The following is a 24,877-nucleotide window of genomic DNA, read 5'->3' as shown; positions in this document are numbered from 1 at the left end:
TGAAGCCAAACTTAACTTTATATTTTTAAAACTTATGACTTAAACAATATTTTTTACCATTTTCAAGCATCATTATAATTTTCCGCAGCTCATAGTTCATTGAATAACGTTTTTGGTACATCAATAAGTTAAAAAAAAAAGTAGTTTAAGATTTTGTAAATAGTTTATAAAATATCAAATTATTTCTAAAAAATTGATCGATTTGCAAATATTTTTTGGATCTAATATTGGGCATTGGGCTTGAGTTTGGGTTTGGACGGATCAAACCCAATCGGAGCCACCTGCTGACGCCGCTTATATAGAGGGTTCCATTTCTCGCCTGCCACAGTTTCAGTCTGCGAGCAGTCTGCTGCTCAAACCCACCCTAGCGTTGTTCCGTCGCCGCTGTCTCTCTCTCTCTCTCTCTATCTCTCTCAAACCATAAACTAATCTTGGGAGAAACAGTTTTGCTTTGTGAAAACTCTCGGTGAGGAAATAAAACTCTGATCGTTTTCTCTTGTCTCTTCTTTTGGTGTTCCTATTAGCTCACGGTTTGATTTTTATTCGTTCTTGTGCTAATCTTTACTGCTGTTCTTGTGATGTTTTGTATGTTGATCAAATTTTAGTTTGCCGACGATTTTTTTATTCGATCTCGAGAGCCTTCAATCTAGCTTTTTCTGATTTTTGCCGATCTGCGCCAGTCTTCATGATATCTTATGCAATAGATGTAGCTTTCTGATCGGCGAACTTCATAGCTATAGCGCATATCAGATTTTAATCTGGTTGAATTCAGAACCATGACCAGCAAATCTTTTCACGTTGAATGGAGTCAACACAACGAGTCCTTTATAAATGACTCTTTTTAAAGGCTGCATATGCTGTCACCACAAGATTTCCTGAATTTGTTCATACAATTGTTATCCATGTTGTTTAGTCTTCTCGTCTTTCTTGGCCCTTTGACAAATCTGAGCTTTTATTCTCATTTGGGGCAGCACATTTTTGTTGTGCATGATCATGTTTTCTCGATCAATTCTCCATTTTGTCGCCATCGATTTGGCTTAACTTTTCGTTTGCTCAGGTGTATTCGTTAATTGTATGTCATTTCTAAACTTGACTAACATCTGCTGTTGTTTGTCAGATCTGCCAAGGTTATGTTTTTGTGCTTGTTATTTTCCCCTTTTTTTGGTGGCGGTGTTGGGGGGATTAGAGTACTTGGCTTTCTTTAATACCCAACATTTTGTAATATAATACATAGTCATCCTGATATATTTTTCCATCGAGTCTCAAGGGCATGCATCAAAAAGAAAGGATAGATTAATGGAGGTTTTCAAAGTCTTTGTCAAACTTTGGTCAGTGCAACCAAGATAAGTAATTCCAACAACTCCAGGGGAATAACAGAAAAAGTCGTATTTAATGAAGTAATCGGTTTGCAACTTTGTTCCTCAATTGCTTCTGTTCAGCAACTAAACTAATGGGTCTCTTGTTTTATCTTTTTATATTTTTTTAACTGCTGGGGTATTTCCGTTAGATTTTTCTTTTTTATACATTCAAAAAAAATATTCAGGTTACAATTCCTGCATTAGTAATTAAATATCCTTTGATGGATGACACTTTATCTGTCTTATTCTTTTAATCACAAGATATATGCTGTTTTCTTAAGTATAAATGGTATGTAATTTGTTCAATTTGAGCTTTTTCTCCACATTTCTACTTATAAAGCATCAGTTAATGAGCTTGCAATATGTCTATTAACTTTTCAAGTCTACAAGTATAACTTTTCTATTATTATTTCCTTATTAACCTGAAAGCCTGAATCTTTAGCATGTAGTTACTTAAGTATATAAGCCGACCTTCTTTCAAGCATGATTTTACATATTGGATTGTACCAATTTGTACCAGAAATATACTGTGCCATATTGGTGGAGAATCTATATATAGTATGAAGGCTTGATACAGGACTGTACGGACACGTGGTATGGGTGTTGTGCTGATTTAGCATTTTTACCGGCAACAAATCGTTCCTTAACTACAATGTATTGGTTTTACACCCGGCACCAAGATGTAAAACCTTGCTTTTAAATAATATTTATTATAAGCACATACTAGTTTGCCTTGGTCATGTTTTCTACCATGTCTTCTGTTTTGTTTAATTCATTTCAATATATGAATTATGCCATTCAAGAACTTATCAGGGTCATGATTGTTTTAGGTGCTTTCCTATAATGTTGCCTCTAGTCTATGAGAACTAAGCGCATTTAGTTTTTTAATGTTATTGATTGAACGAGTCCTACCATTTTTGATCTAGAAGTTCAGTTAGCACGTATGATTTTTGCATTCTTCCTTCATAAGAATTTCAATATTTTTGGAACCAAGGTGCCGTAGCTGATAATATATATATTTTCAACTGTCATCTTTTATCAATCTATATGGCATTTTTCTAGTGTTTGCTTATAAATTTTTGTGGTCTTGATTCATTTTGACTTTCAGATGCTTCCTAGTTTAAAAATTAGTACGAAGAGCAAAAATGCATGCTTGCTATGCCTTCATTGTATATAACAGCGATTTCCTGTTTCCTTAATATTCTTTGCCATTAGTTATAATTTGCTTCTTCCTAATGGAAATTCTAGCATAGCAAAATCTAGGTTACTTTTGGCTATTCTTCCAATTTGTTTGTTTTGCTTGTCCTGTATTAGTAGGAAACTTTTGTCTATTGTGACATACCCCACTCTGGAGACCATTTAGAATCTCGAACCTAGTTCTGCTTTCTGAGAGCTTTCTTACTGTTTTTGTAATATCCACTCTCCCACACCTGCACATGTACTCGCTCCCACACTATCTTTTGTTTTTGGCAATTAAGATTTCTCCTTTACTAGAAGTGGTCCTAGTCATTCTTATACATTTAAACCACCAACATTAGTTCTTGCATATGTTCAAATGCTTCTTTCTGTCGACAGTTTCATAATTATATGCATTTCATACTCTGTCGTTATATCGAATTAATATCATGAATTCATGATCCTTATTTATGAAAAATATTATTTGCTTACGACCTTTTTCATCCATATCTGAGTTTCTGTTAGTCTTTCATAATAAAATTTGTTATACGGGAGAAACTTTTCTTGCCCTATATGCTTTTTAACTTACGTTTGAGAATAAGTCCAATCTTGTACCCAAAAGTAGGTGCAAAGGGTGAGGTTTAGATACTATGAAGGTCATCATGATCCCCACCACATATTGTTCGATAATTTTTGCAACGAGTGGTGCTTTACTTTGGCTGCAAAACTGACAGAATTCTTTGTTACTTATGCATCAAGAAAGAATGTCTAAATTGGCAGCTTAACCATGCTTTACCACTAATTTTCTGGACTGGCCGGTACATGTGATGTCAATGTTCTTGGGTATTTATTCCTTGCGATAAACGTGTACAAGTCATCAAGTGCGAACATCATCTAATTTTTGTTCCTCAATATTTCAGATATTGATTTCAAGATTGAAACATCATGCGTGAGGAATACTTAAAAGCATGTATTCGTTTGAGAAAATTCTTGACAATCAAAAGAACTGTTTTCTGGAAAGGCAAACCCCCAGATGCTTCTGTCTGCTCTATTTTGGGTCGCAACAAAGATGAGGTCCATAGTTCGATCCCAGCTTGTCTCAATTTGTATAGGTAAATTCTGGCCTTTTCCTATTGGTGGTGCTTAATTTGCATCATTTATTTGAGTATCATGATATTATGCCGTTTATGTAACTATTATTGCAATTAGTTGATAAATTCTGATCTACCTTAGCCTTGACCCACTCTAGTTCCAATTTGCATTTCTTCGTTGCCTGGTTGCGGACATGGTAGGATTCCTTAGAGTTGGTGTCCCATGACTTGCTGAAGATCAGCCCATTGTAACTATTCAAAACATCTAAGTATCGAAGATGTGGCAAGAAACTAAGGATAGTATCAATAGTGCCATCCACTTATAAGCTAAGTTATTTGACAGCAGATCTCCAGTTTGTATCAGTCCCCATGGTGCTGATGGTAGACGAGGCCAGAGATGGTGGCTGCAAGTTTCTTCCGATCGTGAAGGCATGCCATAATTTCTATTTTTAGCTCCTTCATCCATGCACTTGGGTGACTTCTTGAATTCATGCTTCCTCATCATCCCCTCCGTCAGCTAGCATTGATTTGGTTAATCTCCTTAAGTCTTTTGCCATATTTTGTCCCTGTTTTGGCTCTAACACACCTACTTCATCAAGCATTTAGATATCTGCCTTTTCTTGCGTCCCTTGAAATCATCATGGTCGTTCTATATTTGTATACCGAGATGATATAATAATGGAATTACTTCTTGTTTCAATCATGTTTATGTTTTCCATCATATCCTTTAAGGCTAATTTTCCGTATCTGATTTTTATCTCATGATTAAGCAACTTGCATGTAACTACTCAAACCTAGTATGATTCCACCAAGGGCATACCTGTTACAAGTAAGTCATAATTCTGTTCTACATTATCTTGCTTTCCAGCTTCATTAATAAATATTGAGGAAACACTTCTTATACATAAAAATTGCTGGTTTAGATGCAATCAGGGTCAAGCAATTGAAATTGAACTTCTTTAGAGGTATTACAAGCATTACTAGCATATACACAGCCATTTAGAATGCAATTCTAGATGAAAAAAATCTCCTCATACGAAAAGTATTTCCTTCACCAACAATTTGACTAAGTTCTGGCAATAGACAGAAACTCAGAAAGTCATGACAAAATTTTGAACAATTAAGTCTTGTCCTTGAAATTGACAAAAAATGTGCTGAATTATCTTTAGCTAAAAAAGATCTCCAAGAAATACCAATCAAAATTGTGTATTCCCAACACTTCTCTATAAGGTGTTGCACTAAAAAATAAGAATTAGACGCTGGCTGCAAGCAACATATTGGGCTTCTAGAACTAAGGGCAAATATACTGCTGAATTAGTAAAAGATCCCTTGTTTTGGGCTGCTACTACTGATATTATTAAAGGTCACAAATCCACTTCTTGATGTCTTGTGTCAGATCAATCAAGGTGATGATGCTGCTAAGGAAGAAATAACAACGAATCCAGGAGGTGAGGAAGCAAAATATTCATATGGGACAATTGTCTTCATAGCCCTATTCATTATGCTACTTACTTTCTTAATCCAAAACATTTTTTATGCAGGCGATTTCTTCGTGGACGCTGAGGTCACTAATGGAGTGTTATGCTGCATCGTCCTTTTAGTTGAGGACCAACATGACCAAGAGCTGATAATTCCACAGCTTTATGGACTTAGAGCAGCTTTCAGTGGATTTGCCGTGTTGATCAAAGAGCACAAATTTCGCCAGGTCAGGAAAATCTTTCTCTTTAAATATTTAGAGTTACCATTAGCAACATACAATAATGCTGAAAAATTGTTAGCTGTAGACTTTGGACACAACTCAGGCGAGAAAAATAGAGATCCCCTGACTTCTACTTACAGCTCTATGAAAACAGAGAAAAGGAATATAACAGATCTTTGGTGTTTTTCTCCCGTCCTTACTAGTTTTAGCTTCCCGTTGTCGGACTTTGTGGCCGCTTGATGAGGTTTATATGCAAATGAATGTTAGCCACGGTTTAGCAATTTTAGGAACCTATGTTAATGGACACCCCTCCTAGACCATCGTTTACTATGTTAAAAGGAGTAACAATATTTAAGAAAAAAGAATGAAACAAATGCCTTGGTTTAAGTTTATTTTGAGAATTGACATTAACTTTTATAATGATTGTTATTATTCATTATAACTGAATATAGTGGATAATAGCAGATATTTTCTATGTAAATAGAGAAAGGGAATTGAGAAAAAAAAGAAAATGATCTGGTAACAAAGATAGCTCAGCGGTAATTAAGCTTCTGTTAAATTATCACAAATATGGGTATGCTAAATTTTTAACAGCCCACAAAAACTTGCTTACTGAAACATAAGGCTTTACAAAGATAAAACCACCCCCAACCTATACTTATATTTAAATTTGGGGACTAGGGATTTCAGCAGAATCAGAAGCGACGGACGATCTCTCTGGTTCTTCTCGGTCCTCTTGATTGAAGTGGAATGCAGAAGCGTAGAGATAGGAGACACACCTACCTTCCTTTCTAACAGCTACAGGTTACGATCAAAGAACTGCCAGTTAGAAGGGAGCGCATTTGGGACCTGCTGATTTTAACAGAGGAAGAGTGAGCAAAAGAGAGCGTGAGAGAGAGAGAGAGGTGGTAGGTTGATCATGTCAATTTCGTACAAGAGGGGTGAGACCCATTACCTGCTATAGGGATAGGTCATAATTTCATAATTCTAACTAATTTTTAATTTAAATAAATTTGATTTTAACTAACAGTGCCAGCAAAACCCTGATATTGGGGGGTATTCAAGCAAAAATAGTGTTTTATGATAGTGTATATATATACATATATACATCTATTTATATAAATATACATATACACATATGCATACACACACACACACACACACATATACATATATACATATGTCAAGACACACACACACAAATATCAATTTGTGAGGGTATTCACGCATATTTGCATATTTAAGAGAGAAAAAAGTAACCTAGTTTTTTCTTAGTATGACTAAGTTACCTTCAATTTTTTTTTTCAGTACTCAAGAAATATTTCTCTTGTTTTCTTAGTACCTGTCAATGATGGTATAAATATTCATCTCATGTTTGTGCCTGGGATCTATGTAATGGAGTAATATGGATCAAACGAAATTTAGTTATTTCTTGTCTTCCGACTAATAATTTATTTATTTAATTTTTCAGGTTTCATATTCCAATGATATGCACCTGAATTTCCGAGAAGCTTGCTCCTTCATCTTAAATTGCTAAAGGTCCAGAGTCCGATCCCCACTCAGCTCCAGAGGAGAAAGTGAGATCTGGCGGTTAACAAGTAATGAATTCATCATTTAATAAATCTGTAAAACCAGGAAAGTGATTTTTTTTTCTTGCTAGGCTTGCATTTTTGAATACTATACATGTTGGCCAATGAATATCAACCTGACTCAATTTTGACCCAATACAGCCCGACATGGGTTCCATTAATTTGAACTATCAATCAATGCCATTCACTTCTAAATAGGTAGTCAGTGGATTTAATTTCATCTAGTTGGATCTTATGTCGGTTCTCAAATCTGATCGTATGTGACTCAATCAATTCTACTTTTGAGTAGGTTTCTTTGGCTTGAAATTTATTTGATGTCAAAGAATGAATAGCTATCATGATCTGTTTGTTTTGGATGTGGCGTACGTGCGCATGTTTTATAATTTGTAATACATGGAAATGAAGATATTTGCTGTAACCAAGATTTAAAATCAAGGTGCCGATCCATATTAGCCACCGGATGGCACTGATTGTACCCTGGTAGCGGGGCAGTACCGGGCTGGCATATCCTCAAGCATAGGAATCAAAAACAAGTCTGGTTGGATGGGGAAGAAGTTGCTTTTAGGAACGGGGCATGTCTATGTGGGAAAGCTAATCTGCCGCATGTTCTCCATGAAATATGTTTTTCATAACAAAAGAAGTTGGTTTTATTTTTCCAATCAGTTAATAAGACCTTGCAATTTATTTTTGGACTTCTATTTGTTCTGCTCTATTTATCTAAAATTTCTATTTATACCTTAGCCTGTTTAACATGCCGGCGGGCCCTTTTCGACTATGAAGAGGCTATAAAGTGGTTCATAGCCGTTCCTTTCCTATATGCTCGGAGAAAAATTTGCCCCAATCATTCTTTGTTGATGAATGCTGACTTGGTATAGCCCGTACCTTGTGGCACCTTTTCATCTTTTGTTCACTTGTGCTCATCAGGATGGGTCCCAAATCATGACACTACTGCCTGTCAAGAGGACAATGGATAAGCATAGTTAATGATGGATACTGGATACTGTCGCTGCAATACTCATTTTTTGAATACATTTTCCTTTTTTTAAATTTTTAGGTTCCTTCAGTTTTATGTTTATAAGTCATTAAACCTTGGTGGTTTTGCCCCATACAGATATCCTGTGTGTGTTCGGAAGTTTTTGCTGCTGACATTGCAAATGAATCCACTTTGAGTTTCTATATACTATGCTAACATTGCGTCAGATGCTTAAACATGATCTCTATAGCATTGGCAGATCCAGTGCATGTTATCATTGTATAAATATTCATGGCGGTCTCTTCTCTGAAGTCTTGCAGGTGGTCTTGTAGTTAACATCAGTGATGATGACCTGAAGCAGTGGGTACAGTGAACGAGAACTCTTCTGATGAAATGTTTTTTTAATATAATTTCTGCAGAAATAATAACAATAATTATTACAGAATATCAAAAACACCAATCATTTTTAACATGGTACATTAAAATGGCTGCATGGGTTGGATCTGATAGAGGTGCCATTTAGATTCAACATGAACAAACTTGGAATAATTTTATGAGGCTTAAACTCATGGGTCAAGATGAAAATACTTGCATTTGAGCACTGGATAATAATTGGTTCAGTGGCAAGTCAGGCATTAGTTGATCTTCCTCTAGTTTAGGCCCTTGCAGCTGTATGAATAGGGAACAATCAAAATGTAACACACAATGCCTGAATTCTGTTTTGCTTGTCTTTACAATTTTTTGTTGCATTCATGCCAAATAATCTTTGAAGTCTCCCTCGCTCACTAGTTTCATGTTGGATTTTGAAAAATAAAAATAAGGGAGACTAGAAAAAAGAAAGGTTTTTGAACTTTTCAAAAAATTTACCAACCATTTAAATGGCAACAGAGAAAAAAGGCAAGCCTGATCCTCGCCAGTAATTATTGGACTGAGGAGAAGGATGCTATGTAAAGCTTGTTTTCCACACCATAAGGATTTGAAAAGCATAACTTCTTCCTCGTACAGGAAGGGATGGTGTATAACCCTCTGAGCTAAGGCCGGTTTGCAGATCCCCATTTTATTGTGTATATTGTTGTCATTATTAATATATATCAACATCATTAATGCTTTATGTATCAAAATAACTTTAATGAATATTTTCCTTTTCTTCATTAAATTAAGGAAAAAGCTTCCCTATTGAAACATAGCAGAAGAGATCTTATCACAAGCAACAATAAAGAGACTATCACTATTACCACCATGAGTCGGATTATTACTACCACTACAACCGTCATAATCCAAATAACTATCACACAATTTTTAGATTTTAGTTTCAAAAATAATGGTTTTGGTTTCGAGGAAAACGGAAATAGAATGTGATGCCAAAAAAAAATCCTAGTGTTTGGTTTTCACCATTACCATCTATTTAAGGATTAATTATGTTCACAGTGATATGGAGAATTTTCTGGTACACGTATGATAATTCAAAATTTATTTGAACAATGTTTATAGCCTTTGTTTAAGGAGGGTTGTCATGAAAAAAATACAAATTGAAATCTACATTGTTGAACATGATATACACATCATAAAACATATATAAACAAAATTTGATAGATTCAGATGTTTCTAGACGATAAATCATGAAAAAAATCATATCAAACTATTAAAATAATTTTATGTTTTGGCTGCTTGATGTATAGATAAATGACCTCCAAGAAACTATCTCCTAATGATTTTTACAATGTAAATCATAATCAATGGTATATATCCTCCCTATAACATGTCCTTATTATGGACACCAACTCTAAAGTATTCAGCATAAACACAATGGAGGGGGTAGAGCCTGGTAGAGCTTTTGAACTAGACTACAATGAAACCTTCAATTAGGTATAGTAACGAATATCAGTGGCATTGAAGGGTTGGTCTTGACCAACTTTGATAGTTTAGAAAAACTAACAACTCAAACCTCGGTTATTTATTAAAGGGTTTTTTGCATGAATACCCTCTAAAGATTCAAATTTCCGTGAATACCATCTTAGAATTTATATTTATTTCTGTACCCTCATAGAACACAGTTTTTGCACAAATGCCCTTAATATAACGGTTCTTCTAACATCGTTAATACAAACTATATTTATTTTAATTAAAAATAAAATAAAATTGTGAAATTACTTTTTTGTCCACCATCGCGATTGCCTTGTTTCTTTTTGCACATCTACCCATTAAGGATATTTTAGTCATTTTAATTTGAAACTGTTAATTTTTTAATGACGTTAGATGGCGTGGATACATAAACAAAAACAAGGATAAAAAGGGTAAAATAGTAAAATAAATATTTTACGAGGGTATACATGCAAATTTTAATTTTAGAAAGGTATTCATGCAATATGAGGATATTCATAAAAAAAACCATTTATTAAATGTCATATTTTAAAATCCAAATGACTCATTAAAAAAATAAGCAGACCCGATCACCTATCTATGATAACACTTAGCTTGCCAATCTAACATGTTTAACTTATTTAGTCGACATGGTTAATCTATTTTGACACAAGTAAACTATTAAATTGACATAATTAGATTTTTTATGAGATATATAATCCAAGTCATAGTTCTTGACTATAAATATATCCAACTAGATCATAAGGTTCAACAATCCAAACCCAAATACAACCTTTTTAATGAATGTGCTGGTTGGGTCAACCTATTTAGGACATGAACTACTTTATCAAACTTCATAAAATTAGCCCGCTAATTTTGTTCCAGCTTTGTGTAGGCAGGTCAAGAATTGCCATACATTACAAGAGTCAAGACTAGTATAGATTGGGAGGCCTGAAAGTAGCAAGGAACTTGGATTTGAGTTTTGGGTTAGTAGAAATTCGGGTCGGATTTGAGTTTTGGGTAGAGTTAGCAGGCTCTGGATCCGACCCAATACCATCGATTAGTCCATCCTATTTATGCCGTCCAAATTCGTGGAGCCAGACAGCTCTCGCCCGACTAGAGGTAATCACGGGCCTTCTAGCCTGCCCGGCCCGTCCAGCCTGGTCTGAAATTTTTCAGGCTTGGGCATTGAAAAAGGGCCCATTGGTCGGGCCTGGGCAGGAAAAACGGTCCGACAAAAAAAATCAGGCCGGACCTGGAAACTTTTAAAAATGGCCCGGTTCGGCCCGGCTCGGCTATAAAACACTGATATAATATATTAAAAAAAAATAAGAAACCCTAAAACTAAAACTAAAGTCCTAAACACCCCCCCCCCCCCCACCCCCCCCCCCCCCCCCCTTTCCCTCGCTGAGAGCCGCCGCGACCCCCCCCCCCCAAACCCCCCACCAAACCCCAACCCCCCCCCCCTCGCTGAGAGCCGCCCCCCCCCCCCCCCCCTCTTCCGATAGCCGCTCCCTGTAGCCGGTTTCCCTGTAGCCGCCGCCTCCTCTCGGTGTCGTCGCCTCTTCAACGACCGACCGGCGGCTCTTCGCGTCCTTCTCCCCCGGACGGCAACCTCCGCGGCTCCGGTCACCGACTCACAGTCACCGGTAAGATTTTTCTCCTCCTCCTCCTCCTCTTCGAGCTCGATCCCGGATGAATTTTGCCCAAGCTCGGAAGTAAAGCCCCATATAGCTTCAAGCCCGGATGGAAGAGAGAGAGAAAGAGAGAGAGAGAGAGAGGTGGGGGGGGAGCGAGAGCTCGGAACTTCCATCAGGTTTTGAAATATTTGGGACTCCGGAGCTTCCCCATCGGGCCGGATTTTGAGGTGGGCGGGGGGGGGGGGGTGCGGCCCGAGGCATTCTTTAACGAGGCCTCCGCCCCTCGGCCTCCGCTTCTGATCGCTTTTCTCTCTTTCTCTCGTTCTCTCGTTCCAAGCCTTCGTTGTTTTTGGTAATCTAAAAGTGAAGGCCGATCACAGGGAAAACAACTGGTTTGTTTCTGATAACCCTCGGCGAGGGTGCATCTCAACGTTTTGTTTTCGTGTGTTTTTTTCTTTGATTGCTTCTATACTAGCCTTTAGTAGGATTGATTTATTGCTTATCAAGTATTTTTCCCCCTTATTTGGTCGAATTTGAATGATTTGATCGATCAGAGCCAAGAGCGGTCCTGGAAGGTGACTAGAGTGTGAGGATCTTGAGTTGATATCTCGTGCTTTTGTTAAAATATTCTGTATCTTGATCAATTATTATTTGCACAACACGGTTGGATGATTTGTATACTAGCAAACTGGCGTGTCCTACGCATGTTTAAAGAAGTCCATATCAACAAGTAATACTGTGCTTATGAATAGATTGTCACTTAAATTTGTACATCTCACAGATGCTTGTCTTTTCTTGGGAGCTGTTTGTTAAGAATTATGTAAATCAGATCTTTGTTGTCAAAATTTAAAATCTCGCAGATGTATGAGTCTCTTTAATAGATGAGGAGGTTGTCGGAAAGATGTTTGGCTGGAATTTTAAATTGGTGGAAAGTTTTCAAAAATAAATTTAACTGAACTAAGAGCGTTAATGCTCCCTATAAACTATTTTAAGATATCATCTTCAATTAAGCTTTATTAATTAAGTTTAATAATATTTTAGTCAACCTAATGACATAAAAAATATTTTTGGCATATTCCTCTCTCATTTTATGATGTAGTATAGATATTAAACGCCTTTAATTTAGCTGGGGCTTCGGTCTTTGTGATCTCAGTCATAAATGTGGCTCTATGATTCTTATTTGTGTTAAGTCATATTCCCTGATCCATATGACTTGGATAACAAAAATGGAAAAGGAAAACGATAGTTAAACCCAAATTTGGGATAGATTACATGGGACAGTTGACATGGCATGCCAAGTTAGATCCCATCTAGATATTTCTCAGATCAAAAAAGTCCATTTACTTTCTCATTGTGGAATGATAGGACAACAAAACTAGAAAAGGGAATGCTGGTTGGCGAGACATGTGGTGGTTGCTGGTGGTTTGGCATTAGAGCTTGAGAAAAATCAAGGTAGGGAGCATGAATACTAAGGACAGGGAGGGTGCAAAGTAAAGGCAAGGGGACAAGATGAAGGTGTCGACTGAGACGTTAAAGCAAGGTCTCTATACCGGTGCTACACTAGCACAGTATTAGTACAGTACGATACAGAGTTTTTTTGGCGTACCAAGTGTCGGTACACCACCCGTATTGAATATCGGTACCAAACTGGTACGGTACGCATTGTACCGTTCGGTTCGTGCCAGTACGGCATACTATGGGTCAAAGAGAAGTGATGGCAAGATTTTGGTCCTGAATGGCGGCGAGGTGAAGGGAGAAGGGGATAGGTATGATGGTGGCAGGGTGTTGGTGGGGCACCATAGTAGGCTTGGACGACATGGATGTCAGCGACAAAGGTTAGGTGGTCGTTAATGCTAACACTATGGATGGAGGGATGTGGCAGGCAAAAAGGGAATGGAGAAAGAGGGCCTCCATTAATGGTGGCCTTCAATGCGAGGCAAGTTAATGAGTAGAGCGAAAGGGCCTCCATTAATGTCTAGTGGAGCTTGGAGCTAACCTTGTTGAGGGATCCTCGCTGAACTCCAGGAGGTGGTGCTGTCAACGATGGCCTTGGGCCATGATGGATAGAAAGGAGGAGATGGTGGGGGAAAGGAGAAAGTAGAGGGTGTGGCAAGGCAAGAAGACATAGGTTGGCTAGTGATTGCAAACGACAAGCAGGTTGGCGTGACAGAGGAAGATGAAGGTGTTGTTGGGCCGTTTCTTTAATTCTAAAAATCACTCCCGGGTTTAATTTATCTAGGTGGACATTTACATAATAGCCATCTCAACTTGCCACGTCTATCGTCCCCTGTTTCTGTCCCATCATGGATTTCGCTAGCATTGCTTGTAGGAAAAGAGATGCTAACATGTCCAACATGCCAGCTGTCAGTGCTCAATTCATTGCTTGTGGATGCCCTGCTTGCAGCCAATCATGTCTTGCCATTGTTTGCATGTAAGGCCATGTGTGTAGGGGTGTTTACCAGCATAGGAGCTATTGATAAAAAAAAGAGAATCATGATTATCATTGACTGGAAGTCTCATTATAAGTTCTTTCATCTTGAAATAGTCATTTGACTTAGTGATAGACTAATTGGGACTTTAAGATGCTCATTTATGCAAAATTAGTTAAAAAGTGCAATATTTTATGCTTGGTCTTACCTTCATTATATAATATTAGGGATTGGTTGCTCTCAAAAATATTCTTCACCGCTACTTATCAATCTTATCTTCTCAATAACAATTCTAACATGGCTAATTCAAGGTTACTGTTGGCTATTCCAATATTTTCATTTTGTGTGCCTTTTACGAGATTTGATCCTTTCAATGATTCTCTAGTGTTTACTAAATATGTTTCTGCTACTTTTGAATGTTCAAATGCCTTTCGCTGTTAACAGTTTTTCGGCGAGCCTCCAACCACCTCTTCTCTCGGTCGCCGGCGTCGTCCGGCGAGGAGCCTCCACCTCTATTGCTTCTTCTCTTGGAGGCGGCGCGTTGTGATCGGGGACGAGGAGAGCGCCGATAGGGAGAACAGGGAAGAAGAATTACTGGGAGTTGGGGCCCCGTCGAACCGCAACTGAACCGGCAAATCCGTTTCGACGAGTTACAAACACTATAAAACCCAATCCCAAACCGGTTCATGTGCATCGACCTAGCCGAAGTGCTCTCGAGTCTTTCCCGACTGGTTTCCTCTCCTCTAGGGAGGGATATTAGGGCGGCTGCGTGCAACGAGAAGCTTTTTGTTTTTTAGTTTTTTCCGCCTCTTATTGCGAGAACGACGAGAGTAGAATTCAAGCAGACTCATGTCGGATATCGAGGATTTAGGTCTGTTCCGGCAACTATCGTTTCCTTGCTTGGTGTTTCAAATAATAATAACAAGAATGGAAGATCTCATCGTTTAACTTGGCTCTAATTTTGTCTCTTGGGATTAGATCATAGCAAGCATGCCGAGGAAGAAGAAAGTCCCTCTCTTTCGCGGAGAAAAGCTAAAGAGCATGTCGAACAGTTGGAAAGACTTAAAGAAAAGGTGGGCGGCTCTCCTTCTTCTCTCATGTTGCTGCCTAGTATAATAAGATTTCATTTGCTTATTTGCATCCAAGAAAAATTTCTATCTGAGAACTTTGTTGATGCGGAAAAGCAACATTTGGATAAATGCTCATGCTGACAGGAAAAAATTGTTACCACATAACATGTTGATGTATAAGCATATTTTAGTCTTATATTATGGGTCCACACATTTTTCGCGAAATAAAATCAAGTTATGAATTTTATATCTGACATCTGCGGTGAAATAAAGCATGTTTCATAGATATCTTTTAGAAATTAAAGTGCAAATACCTACGAATATCGAGTCAAAATGCCTTCATCGTGTTGCTGGAATTGTTTTCTTGGGTGTATTTTATGATTTAGGTACATTTTAGTAATCTAGGGGATCATAGGTTGCAAAATTAAGAAGCTATATATTTTGGGTCATTCAGAGTCTTGCTAAAAATTTGACAATGGTGTCTCCACCCTGTTGAACAATCACTTAGTATATGTGATTTAGATATGCCTATCATATCAATATGACTGTTGGTAATGTTCTTCCAATGAAGATGCAAAGAATGGTTGCATTGCCAAATTATGTAAATCGCATGGAGGTTTCAACTTTCAAGTGTCACAAGACATAAAATATTTGTTGATGTATCTAATATGGGTTATATCTTATGACCAGCTATCATATTGATTGGCCACATTTGTCAGCTTAATAGATTTCAACCTTGCAGCTGACAAGTGGCTAAACTTTAAGTTTGCTTTCTGGTTTAAACTATTGCTCCATATGATACCATCTTGTATGACATGTATAGCATGGAGGTCTGGTTGATGCACATCCTCTGTACTTTGCTGAGTGCGCATTGTGTATATGTTTGATTTTAAGATGAAATGATACCAATATGATACATAAGATTCTATAGTAAAGGATTAACCTATTTCAGTTGATTGAGGAAATGAAAGAAAAAAGAACACAAAAAATGATTTCCTTTTGTTTAATTAAGCTGCGAAAACTATGGAGAACGTCTTAGATGTAGTGTTTGTGAGTCAGCTATCCACTTGATATTAGGTGTGTCTGATGGGACTTGTGGCATTTTATTTTTTCCCGCTCCCTCTCTCGTTGTTAGATTTCATCACCAAAGATCAGAGAAGAAGATTCTCCTAGCACTAACTTTGTCTTCTTTAGTTCCTTAGAAAGAAAATAGAGCCTTAATACTTTTTAAGCCCAAATATTTAAAGAATGTTCATTTGTAAAATTTTCGTTTCTTCATGATTCTTGTTTTTGGTAAGTTTATGGTTTTGAACTGTGAATATCTTGCTTGTTTCTAGTGATGCTCATCAAACACAAATGTTTTCACTGTTTTTTTCATGCTCATTTGGTTCAAACATAGGTACAGTATTCAAAAGTCAAAACACTACATGCAAGGCATTTTAAAATTACATTCTAGGATGAAAAGTTTCATCTAGACCTAAGACCTTTCTTCTGGTTTAACACAATCTCTTCTGTCACCTCCCATTTTTGCAAATTAGACAAAATGTTTATTAATTAAAGGGGACTAAATTTGATTGTTTATAAAAAACATTTGCTAGAATGAAAAGAAATTCTGCTTTTTTTGAAGGGCTGTGTTCACTAATTCATTTATATGCTCACACAATTCACTTTTAACCACCGCTTGTTTCTGATAATTTTTCTTCATGAATTGAATACTTTCTTGTGCATAGGATCATGCACATTTTGATTACTGAAATTTTATATGTGACACTAGAAAAGATGGTTTCTCATAAATCTTTAGAAAATGGTAGATTATGATTTTTAACATTCTGTTGCCTTGAAGCTTCATGCATGAGTTGTGTGAACCCATATCATCACATTTATTTATAAGGTAACTTTACTCTTCCAACTGGAAGCCAGAACGTTTACAATGGAAACTGACCGACAAAAAACTAAGCATCTGCAAGTATTAGGACATAGTAGCCAATTTTGGTCTTGTAGCTAATCTGGGATGATGTGGGCTTGTATTACCTAAGGTTGGCTTTTGCCTTCATTGTTTGCTGATTAAGTGAATGAAAAAAAAGAAGGAACTGCAATTGTCAATATCCAACACTAATTCTATGAGTTTGCTTGCCCCCTCTCCATTGTTCAGTAAGATATGTTTCTTATTTACTAACAAGTGTCTTTCTTTTTAACCATTCATGGAATTTTACATCCTGGGAGGTTCCAGAGAAATGATTATCAATCAACAAAAAAAATTCTTGATGGCATTCATCTGATTATGTTATCTGATTACTTTGCAATGGCATTTTTCACCCTGCAGGATCCAGAATTCTATCAGTATCTGAAGGAGCATGATAAGGAGCTTTTAGAGTTTGATGATGAAGATATTGATGTGAGTATATATTGATTTCTTTATGACATTCTTGGTGTAAGAAACTGTAAATCAAACTTTTTGCTGAATGGGCTATTTAGGAGGGTGAAGGAACTGATTTGGAGGAGGATGTGGAATCTCAGCCTACTCGTGAGAAGGAACAGAAACCAAAAGCCAAAGTTATCACAACTGCAATGGTTGATTCATGGTGCAAAGCAGTCAAAGAAGGTAGTAAACTTGGAGCAGTTCGATCTTTGCTGCGAGCTTTTAGGACAGCATGCCATTATGGAGATGATGGAGAAAATGGTTCAGCACCAAAATTTAGTATCATATCTAGCAATGTATTTAATAAGATAATGGTGTTTGTTCTGAATGAAATGGATGGAATTCTTCGTGGGATGTTGAATGCCCCTAGCTCTGGTGGGAAAAAGGAGACCATTATGGATCTGACAACAACTCAAAATTGGAAGAAGTATGGCAGCTTGATGAGGCTTTATCTTGGTAATGCACTTCATATATTAACACAAATGACAGATGAACAGATGATCTCATTCACCTTAAAGCGTGTCAAGGCATCAGCTGTCTTTTTAGTTGCCTATCCTGCTATCTTGAGGAAGTATGTTAAGGTACATAAGTGTTTATGCCCTCCTGCCATCTATAAATTATAAGCAGGATGTCTGGTCTTCCTTTTATGTGCATGCATATGGTTTCAATTTTCAAAATGTTGTATGTGAATAAGAAACTTTTGGTCCTGGATGCCACTGCTAATTGTTTTTCTATTTTACAGGTTGCCTTACACTGTTGGGGTACTGGCAAAGGTGCTCTGCCAGTTGTTTCATTTCTATTCCTGAGAGACTTGTGTGTTCGTCTTGGTTCTGATTGTCTTGATACATGCCTTAAGGGTGTATACAAGGCTTATGTTTTGAATTGCAAACTATCCAAATCTGTAAGTAGATCAAAGTTGCAGCACATTCAGTTCCTTGGGAATTGTGTCAGTGAATTATATGGTCTGGACCCACCAGCCGCATATCAACATGCATTTATTTTCATTCGTCAACTGGCAGTGATATTACGGGGTGCCCTCACTGAAAGGGGGAATAAGGTAATGTTAAATCCATCATCCATCTCTTAGGTTTTTTATATCTTGGATTTCCAATTTAATTTTTGTTCACATATTATCGTAATGCTTTTGATTTGGTCTGCATTACTTACTCTAGCTGTTCTGCTGTTGCTCTTTTTATTGTTCTTCAAAGGCAGTAAAAGATAAAAAGAAAGGAAAAAAGCAGCAAGAAAGCAGCAAGAGCACGAAGAAACAAGTTGAGGTGAGCTTTGTCAAGATTTTCTTAAGCCTCTCCTCATAATTATTGTGTAGTTTATGATCTTCAGCATAATTGTTTTGCAAGCGAGAAACCTAGAGTTTATGTCTACATTCAAGTTGGACTGTGAGTTTTAGCCCCATTATCACTATAACGGAAACATATAGAAAGGTAGTATTGGTCCCTGTTTGGATGCAAAAATATACTACCATCAAGATATGCTGCCCTCCTTTTTGCGGCCTTTCTCCAGTAGCACATTCTCCTCCTTTCTTCCTCCAAAAGTTATTGTAGGAATTCTCCCTCATCCTTTCCTTCTCCAAAACCCGTCCACCTCTGCCATCCCATCTGCAAACACAACCCTTTCCTAAATCTGCAAATGATGTCCTATTTTCTCTCCTTTCCTCCATTAATAAATGACAGTCACCGCATGGTCATTAATGAGCGACACAATGATTTTTCCACCATTAATAATTCCCTATTCTTGCTTGAACTATTGTTGCTGGGTTGGTTGAATAAGCAACATAGATATACAGGACTTGAGCCAACACTTGGTTTCACATGCATATATATATATAATGTTTATTGATGTAATGAGTTTTCTTACCTCTGAAAGATTGTAACTTTCCAAATGATAACAGTTTTTGCTTGGTTGTAGTTATATTTGCAGCTGAACATACATGCGGTCTCTCTCGCACATTTTGGGGTGGGCTTGTGAGCATGTGCATGGGTGTTGGACAGGCATGAGTTGACCTGCATTTGTTGGACAGGCATGAGTGCACCTGCATTTGTATGCAGCTCTACTAATGTTCCTGAAGTATGAATTCAGTTCCTTTTATATCAAACCATGCCTCCTTCCATCTCTACCTAGACTATTCACAAGTTGAGTACCATGCCTTCCTCCTGTTCTATCTGGGCTCTTTCTAAGTTTAGGGGTAGCTTCTTGATTGCATGAAATTGGACTATAGGACCAACTAGCTAGGTCTCCCACCCTGCTTGCTACTTATAAGCTGTCCAAATCCCTTCCCCCCTTCCCCCAAAACCATTGACTAGAAACTTGATACTAATTATCTTCTGTTTACCTTTTTTCTTTTTTGGTGTGGACTATGGAGGGTTGGGGGTGATGATTGATAGTCATGGCAATACCCTTGAGCACTGATCTGGAAATCTACTTGTTAGACAGTGTTGAATTATGACATTCCATGTCATATCCTCAGATATGTTCACATGAAATATTTTGTTATTTTGCTTTCTTCTGGAGGGAACTAGCAAGAGGGCTATCTATATACTTAAAAATACTAATGAAGAAACAATACTGAACTAGCAAGAGGAACCAGTATGTGCATTTTTTTTTCTGTTTGCAAGCATATTGTTAAATGTTGGATTTATGGAAAAAACAGTACTTTGATGGGTTATGTAATTGTTAGTGATTAAGACAAAATATTTCATACCTCTCAGTAGCTACAGCTCTGTAGTCACAAGTGAAAAATCTTAATGGAAAGGTGGTTGTAGCTCTAGCAGCTGTTCGTCGCTTGGTCTGCAGCATCTATAATCTATAGCCAAAGATGATATGCTCGCTTTGCATGCCCATGTTGCACTGTTCGAAATCTACAATCCTTTGATTTGATATCCTACAGTAATTCTTTGTTTGAGAATAAATGATATCTATGGTACTTCTGTATGTGTACATCGATTTGCTACTTCTTCAACCATGCAAGTCCATGAGTTAATCGAGCTTTTCAGTATAGAATGTATAAGTTTGTGAGGTTTTTTAAATTCAGCATCTTACTTTGTCAATGCATAGTGCCCAACAACAATTATTTATATTGCTAGCTAAATGCAGCGGACCAGCATTTACTTATTGTTGAACAATTTTAAAAGAATTAATCGAAAAAAGGACAAGAATTAGGTTTACACTTTACATTATATTTTCTGGCATTGGGAAAATACACGTAGACATTCAATTTACATCAGTGTTTGCGTTTTTTTTTTTTTTTGCTAGTCATTATTACTGAATATTGGTTTATTGCTTCCTACTGATTATGGTTTAATGGATGTGTTTTTCCTTCTTTGTCCAGAAAGCATACCAAAAGGTCTATGATTGGCAGTTCATATTCTGCCTTGAGCTCTGGACTGGAGTTATATGTGCCTACAATGCAGAAGATGATTTCCGACCTTTGGCTTACCCACTTACTCAAATAATTTATGGGGTGGCAAGTTTAGTTCCAACTGCTAGGTACTTCCCTCTGAGGTTGCGTTGTGTAAGGATGCTCAACCGTGTTGCTGGAGCCACTGGTACCTTTATTCCTGTGTCTTCGCTCCTGCTTAGTATGTTGGAAATGAAAGAATTGAATAGGCCCCCTACTGGAGGTGTTGGTAAAGCTGTTAATTTGCTTAATGTTAAACAGGTGAAATTTATTCTGATAATTTTACCATCCAAACTGAGCATGTTGGAGGGAAAATAACCTGAATCTTCTATTGCAGGTAGACAAGACTACATTGAAGACACGTGGTTTTCAGGAGGCATGTATATATTCAGTGATCGAGGAACTTGCTGAACATTTGTCTCAGTGGAGCTACTCTGTTGCCTTCTTCGAGTTATCTTTTATCCCAGTTGTTCAGCTCCGTAGCTTTTGCAAATCCACCAAAGCTGATAGGTTTAGACGAGAAATAAAGGAGCTCATCCGCCAGGTGTTGTAGAATATGCACATATATAATCATTTAATTAGCTGTGTAAATACCAATTAAATTAAGGAAAATGATGATGTTTTCATGGTTCTTGATTTCTTCTTGCCAGGTGGAGGTCAATTGCGACTTTACAAACTCCAAACGAATTGGTATTGAATTCTCACCGAGTGACCCTGCTGCAGCATCATTTCTCAAGGTATGAACTGGGGCCCCATTTTCGCTTTTTCTCTTCATTTGTTTGATGTGTCCGTTATCAGAAACTAACGATATTTGGTTTTGCTATAGGCTGAAAAGGAATCTGGGAGCAGTCCTCTTTCAAAATTTGTTGCTAACTTGCACCTGAAGGCTCGACGGAGGATTGATTCAATGGTGGAATCCTGGTTTGTTTTATTGTGTCACAATTGAACAGTGCTTGTTAATTGGCATTTTACCTGCACATTTTAGCATGCGATGCCTATTAAAATTCCTAATATCTTCACATCGTAGAATTTAGCACACCCCCTCCCCCCCAACACGCGCACAAAAAGTTTTGTCAATGTTGGAAAGTACCACTTTTGGTTATAAATACTTGTGCTTTCCTATTGCTAGTGTCCTTGTGGGTGCAGAATCTTCTGTTTTTGCCAACAAGCTATCTGAAATGAGGGAACAAGATGATGATGGGGATGTTGAAGAAGGTGCTGCTGTGTTCAGCTCATCCTGGTTGCCTGAAAAGAAATCCAAGTAGGGCTACTAATTATTATTATTATTCAATGTCCTTCCTACTTTCTCTGTCAATATGTCTGGTAAATCTGATAACATACATTGGCATGCAGAGTTAAGCATGAGAAAAAGAGTTCGAAAAAGCGAAGCCATGAAAAGGAGCAAGATGTAGGCGCAGATGAGGATGTGGTGGAAGATCTTGTCCTAAGTGATGATGATGACGACGGTGAAGATGAGGGCTTGCCTTCTGATGAGGAAGACCATGACTCAAAGAGAGCATCACTAAAGCAGGAGGGCAAGAGACAGAAGCTGGCCTCCTCATCAAAGCAAGGGAACAAGAAACATAAGTTGGCTACTGCATCTTCGAAAAAGAGAGGCAGGCCACGCCCTAAGAAGAAGGCTAGGAAGGGTGCAAATAATTAGCATATAGATCGGTATCTCAAAAGGAAACTTCTGTTGTTTTGCAGCGCAGCCCAGGGGCTGAAGATTGGTCTTGGATGGATAAACCCAATTTTGATGTCAGAGAGCAGATTTTTACTTTGTTTAAGGCTAATTTGGCCATAACACATTAGTTGGTGCCCTCAATTTTTGCATAAAATTTCCGTAAAAATTCTGAGAAATCTTGATGTTAGAGAAATGCATTTCTAGATGTAATTACTTGAGAGCATCATTCAGTAAACATATTCCAGCTTTCTTTTGGTGTATCTGGATTCATGAGAGATGCATCTTTTGTCACTTCAAATTATTAACAGAACTAATTCATGCGACGGTCATCAGCAACTTCTTGAATGAGCAAATTCCTAGGTTTTATTCCTTCTGTGCTAGTATCAGAAATGCTGAGCAGCCAGATCTTAAACAACTAGAACGACAGAAGTGTATGTAATTGGAAATTTGAGTCATGCTTGGGTGTTGCTTTAATAAATGCCCTCAACTGCCCGAAGCTGCTCCACCTTGAGCTGTGTTTCTCTGTTGGTTTGACTTGAGCTGGACGGACGCATGCATTTACTAGCTACCTTCACTGATGCCATAACAAAAGATCATAACCAATAAAATGCCTGTCATTCTATAAAATTTTTGGTCTCCAGTTTTCATTATAACCATTTGGCATTTAGAAGTGATTTCTGAGAAAAACATATTCTATATACTTAGCATTAAGTTAACTGTAGTATTGTAAGTTTGTATTATTTGTTATTCAAATAATTTGATTTATGTTGGTAATTAGTTGAACTGCTGAGTATTGTATTACTATTTACTACATTTATCATTGCTATATGATAGCTATTCTTGCTAGACTTTTAAGCTGTTTACATGCAATTATTTCGCCATTATTTAAACTAATATCATCATTAAGGTTCGTCATTTTAGTATCAGACTCCGTACCGGTGCCATACAGTATAGTATCAGTACGGTATGAAACAGAATTTTTTTTGGCATTTCAAATATGGTATACCATTTATATCAGTTACTGATATCAAACCGATATAATATGGTATGTTCTCGTCCACTCGTGTGCGGTACGGCATATTATAAATAGTTACACCACATCAAGAATTATATATATATATATATATATATATATATATATATATATATATATATATATTGCTAAAACAAAAAGGGGAAGGGGGAGGAAGAGACAAGCCCACCCTTGCGTAGCAGTGCTCACTGGACCTTTATCCCGCCAGGAGAATGTTCGATGCGGGCAGAAATGACCGTGTGTTGGGCACGCTGGTCGGTTTTACTCATACTCTCCCCACTCGTGGGCCCGGCTCGTTACCCCTCTGGGCTTCGATACGGTTACCTTCCGTGTAAGTACGTCACACCTAGCACCACCGAGGCTACCAGCGGACCAATAAGCCCTTCCAGACCACGTGTCTGAGCAAGGAGTATCCGGTCTTCACAATTTAATCGACGCCCGCGTGTTTCGAATTCGGAACCACTTGGTTGGAAGTAAGGCCCAGTTTCACTAAGCTACCACCTCGGTGGCATTTTAGGTCCTGTTTGGGGGAGCTGTTAGTAGTAGAGCTTTTGGAAGTAGAGCTGTCTAAAGCAGAGCGTTTATAAAAAGCTGTTTGCTGTTTGGTAACTACATTTCTGAAGTGCTGTGGCACTTTAACATGTGTTTGGTAAACAAACTGAGAAAGTATTTTTTGTGTGACAAAATGATCATAAAGGACATTACCAGTATTATACAACAGAGCATAATAAAATATGATATGTATTAATACATAAATATATGATATAGTATAATATTAATATAATGTAATATAATATTATTATAATATAATACTATAATATTATGTATTATAGAATAATAATTTAATATAATATTAAATTATTTAACATAACATATCAATGTATTATGATATAATGTAATATAATATTATATTTATAGTATAATACAATAATAAATATATAAAAATTATAATTATTAGTGTAAATTAATTTTTCATCCTTCTAATAACCATTTATCTCTCTAATAAATTTTCTAGCTAGGTGATAAAATTGATTAAATAATTATTAATATTATTTATTTATTTATTTATTTAGATCAGATTATTTGCCACTCACTCATTATTTTTTTATTTATTTATTTATTTATTTATTTATTTATTATTTTATTTCATTGAAATATAGAGGGGTCGCCGGCCATGGGTGGTGGCCAGTATGGTGGCTGCCACCATGGGCAACCACGAGCTCCCAACACAAAAAAAAAAATAAAAAAAAAAGAAGAGGAAGAAGGAACAGTGACGGCGGCGTTGAGAGGAAGAAGAAGATAGAGAGGGAGAGGAAGTGGATGGGTGAGAGAGGAAGAGGCAGGATGAGGGTTTTGGGAGAAAAAAGTGAGATTTAAATGGGATATTTTGGTTAAAAAACAGTTTTCCGACAAAGCTGAAAACAACGTTTTCAGAAAGCTC

General features: G+C 37.2%; 1 protein-coding gene and 1 long non-coding RNA gene across 5 annotated transcripts; both read left to right on the top strand.

Annotated features, from left to right (window-relative positions):
• The first annotated feature begins 329 nt into the window (after window positions 1–329).
• Window positions 330–7,137, top strand: LOC103719272. Of its 3 annotated transcripts, none has more exons than XR_605948.4 (5): window positions 330–466; window positions 3,455–3,646; window positions 5,022–5,073; window positions 5,167–5,330; window positions 6,796–7,137. It is a non-coding gene; the product is annotated as an uncharacterized LOC103719272 (long non-coding RNA). The 3 variants fall into 3 exon arrangements; XR_005507351.1 differs by lacking the exon at window positions 330–466 and adding an exon at window positions 474–2,040; XR_003387919.2 differs by lacking the exon at window positions 330–466 and adding an exon at window positions 2,052–3,377.
• A 4,100-nt stretch (window positions 7,138–11,237) lies between these two features.
• On the top strand, window positions 11,238–22,732 carry LOC103719273 (nucleolar complex protein 2 homolog). Of its 2 annotated transcripts, none has more exons than XR_005507350.1 (13): window positions 11,238–11,395; window positions 14,260–14,686; window positions 14,794–14,888; window positions 17,209–17,280; window positions 17,361–17,885; window positions 18,047–18,361; window positions 18,513–18,581; window positions 20,651–20,980; window positions 21,057–21,263; window positions 21,370–21,456; window positions 21,546–21,640; window positions 21,866–21,980; window positions 22,073–22,330. XR_005507350.1 is itself a non-coding variant. In XM_039116923.1 (13 exons), exons 2-13 carry the CDS (start codon window positions 14,665–14,667, stop codon window positions 22,380–22,382), a joined length of 2,259 nt encoding a protein of 752 aa, XP_038972851.1. In that variant the 5' UTR covers window positions 11,239–11,395; window positions 14,260–14,664; the 3' UTR covers window positions 22,383–22,732. The 2 variants fall into 2 exon arrangements, 1 of the variants encoding a protein (XP_038972851.1); XM_039116923.1 differs by having other exon boundaries at window positions 11,239–11,395; window positions 21,849–21,980; window positions 22,073–22,732.
• The last annotated feature ends 2,145 nt before the right edge of the window (window positions 22,733–24,877 follow it).

Source organism: Phoenix dactylifera, unplaced genomic scaffold (genome assembly GCF_009389715.1).
Source record: "Phoenix dactylifera cultivar Barhee BC4 unplaced genomic scaffold, palm_55x_up_171113_PBpolish2nd_filt_p 000144F, whole genome shotgun sequence".
NCBI classification, from domain to species: Eukaryota; Viridiplantae; Streptophyta; class Magnoliopsida; order Arecales; family Arecaceae; genus Phoenix; species Phoenix dactylifera.
Note: the sequence above shows the minus strand (reverse complement) of the source record. Positions and strands in the feature narration are given on the sequence as shown.

What these genes read in the sequence shown, in the direction of transcription:
- LOC103719273 (XM_039116923.1), top strand. Translation starts at nt 14,665, where the DNA reads ATGTCGGATATCGAGGATTTAG. An exon ending in TGGAAAGACTTAAAGAAAAG is followed by an intron (nt 14,889 to 17,208) that starts GTGGGCGGCTCT and finishes TTCACCCTGCAG; the next exon opens with GATCCAGAATTCTATCAGTA. An exon ending in TCACTGAAAGGGGGAATAAG is followed by an intron (nt 18,362 to 18,512) that starts GTAATGTTAAAT and finishes TGTTCTTCAAAG; the next exon opens with GCAGTAAAAGATAAAAAGAA.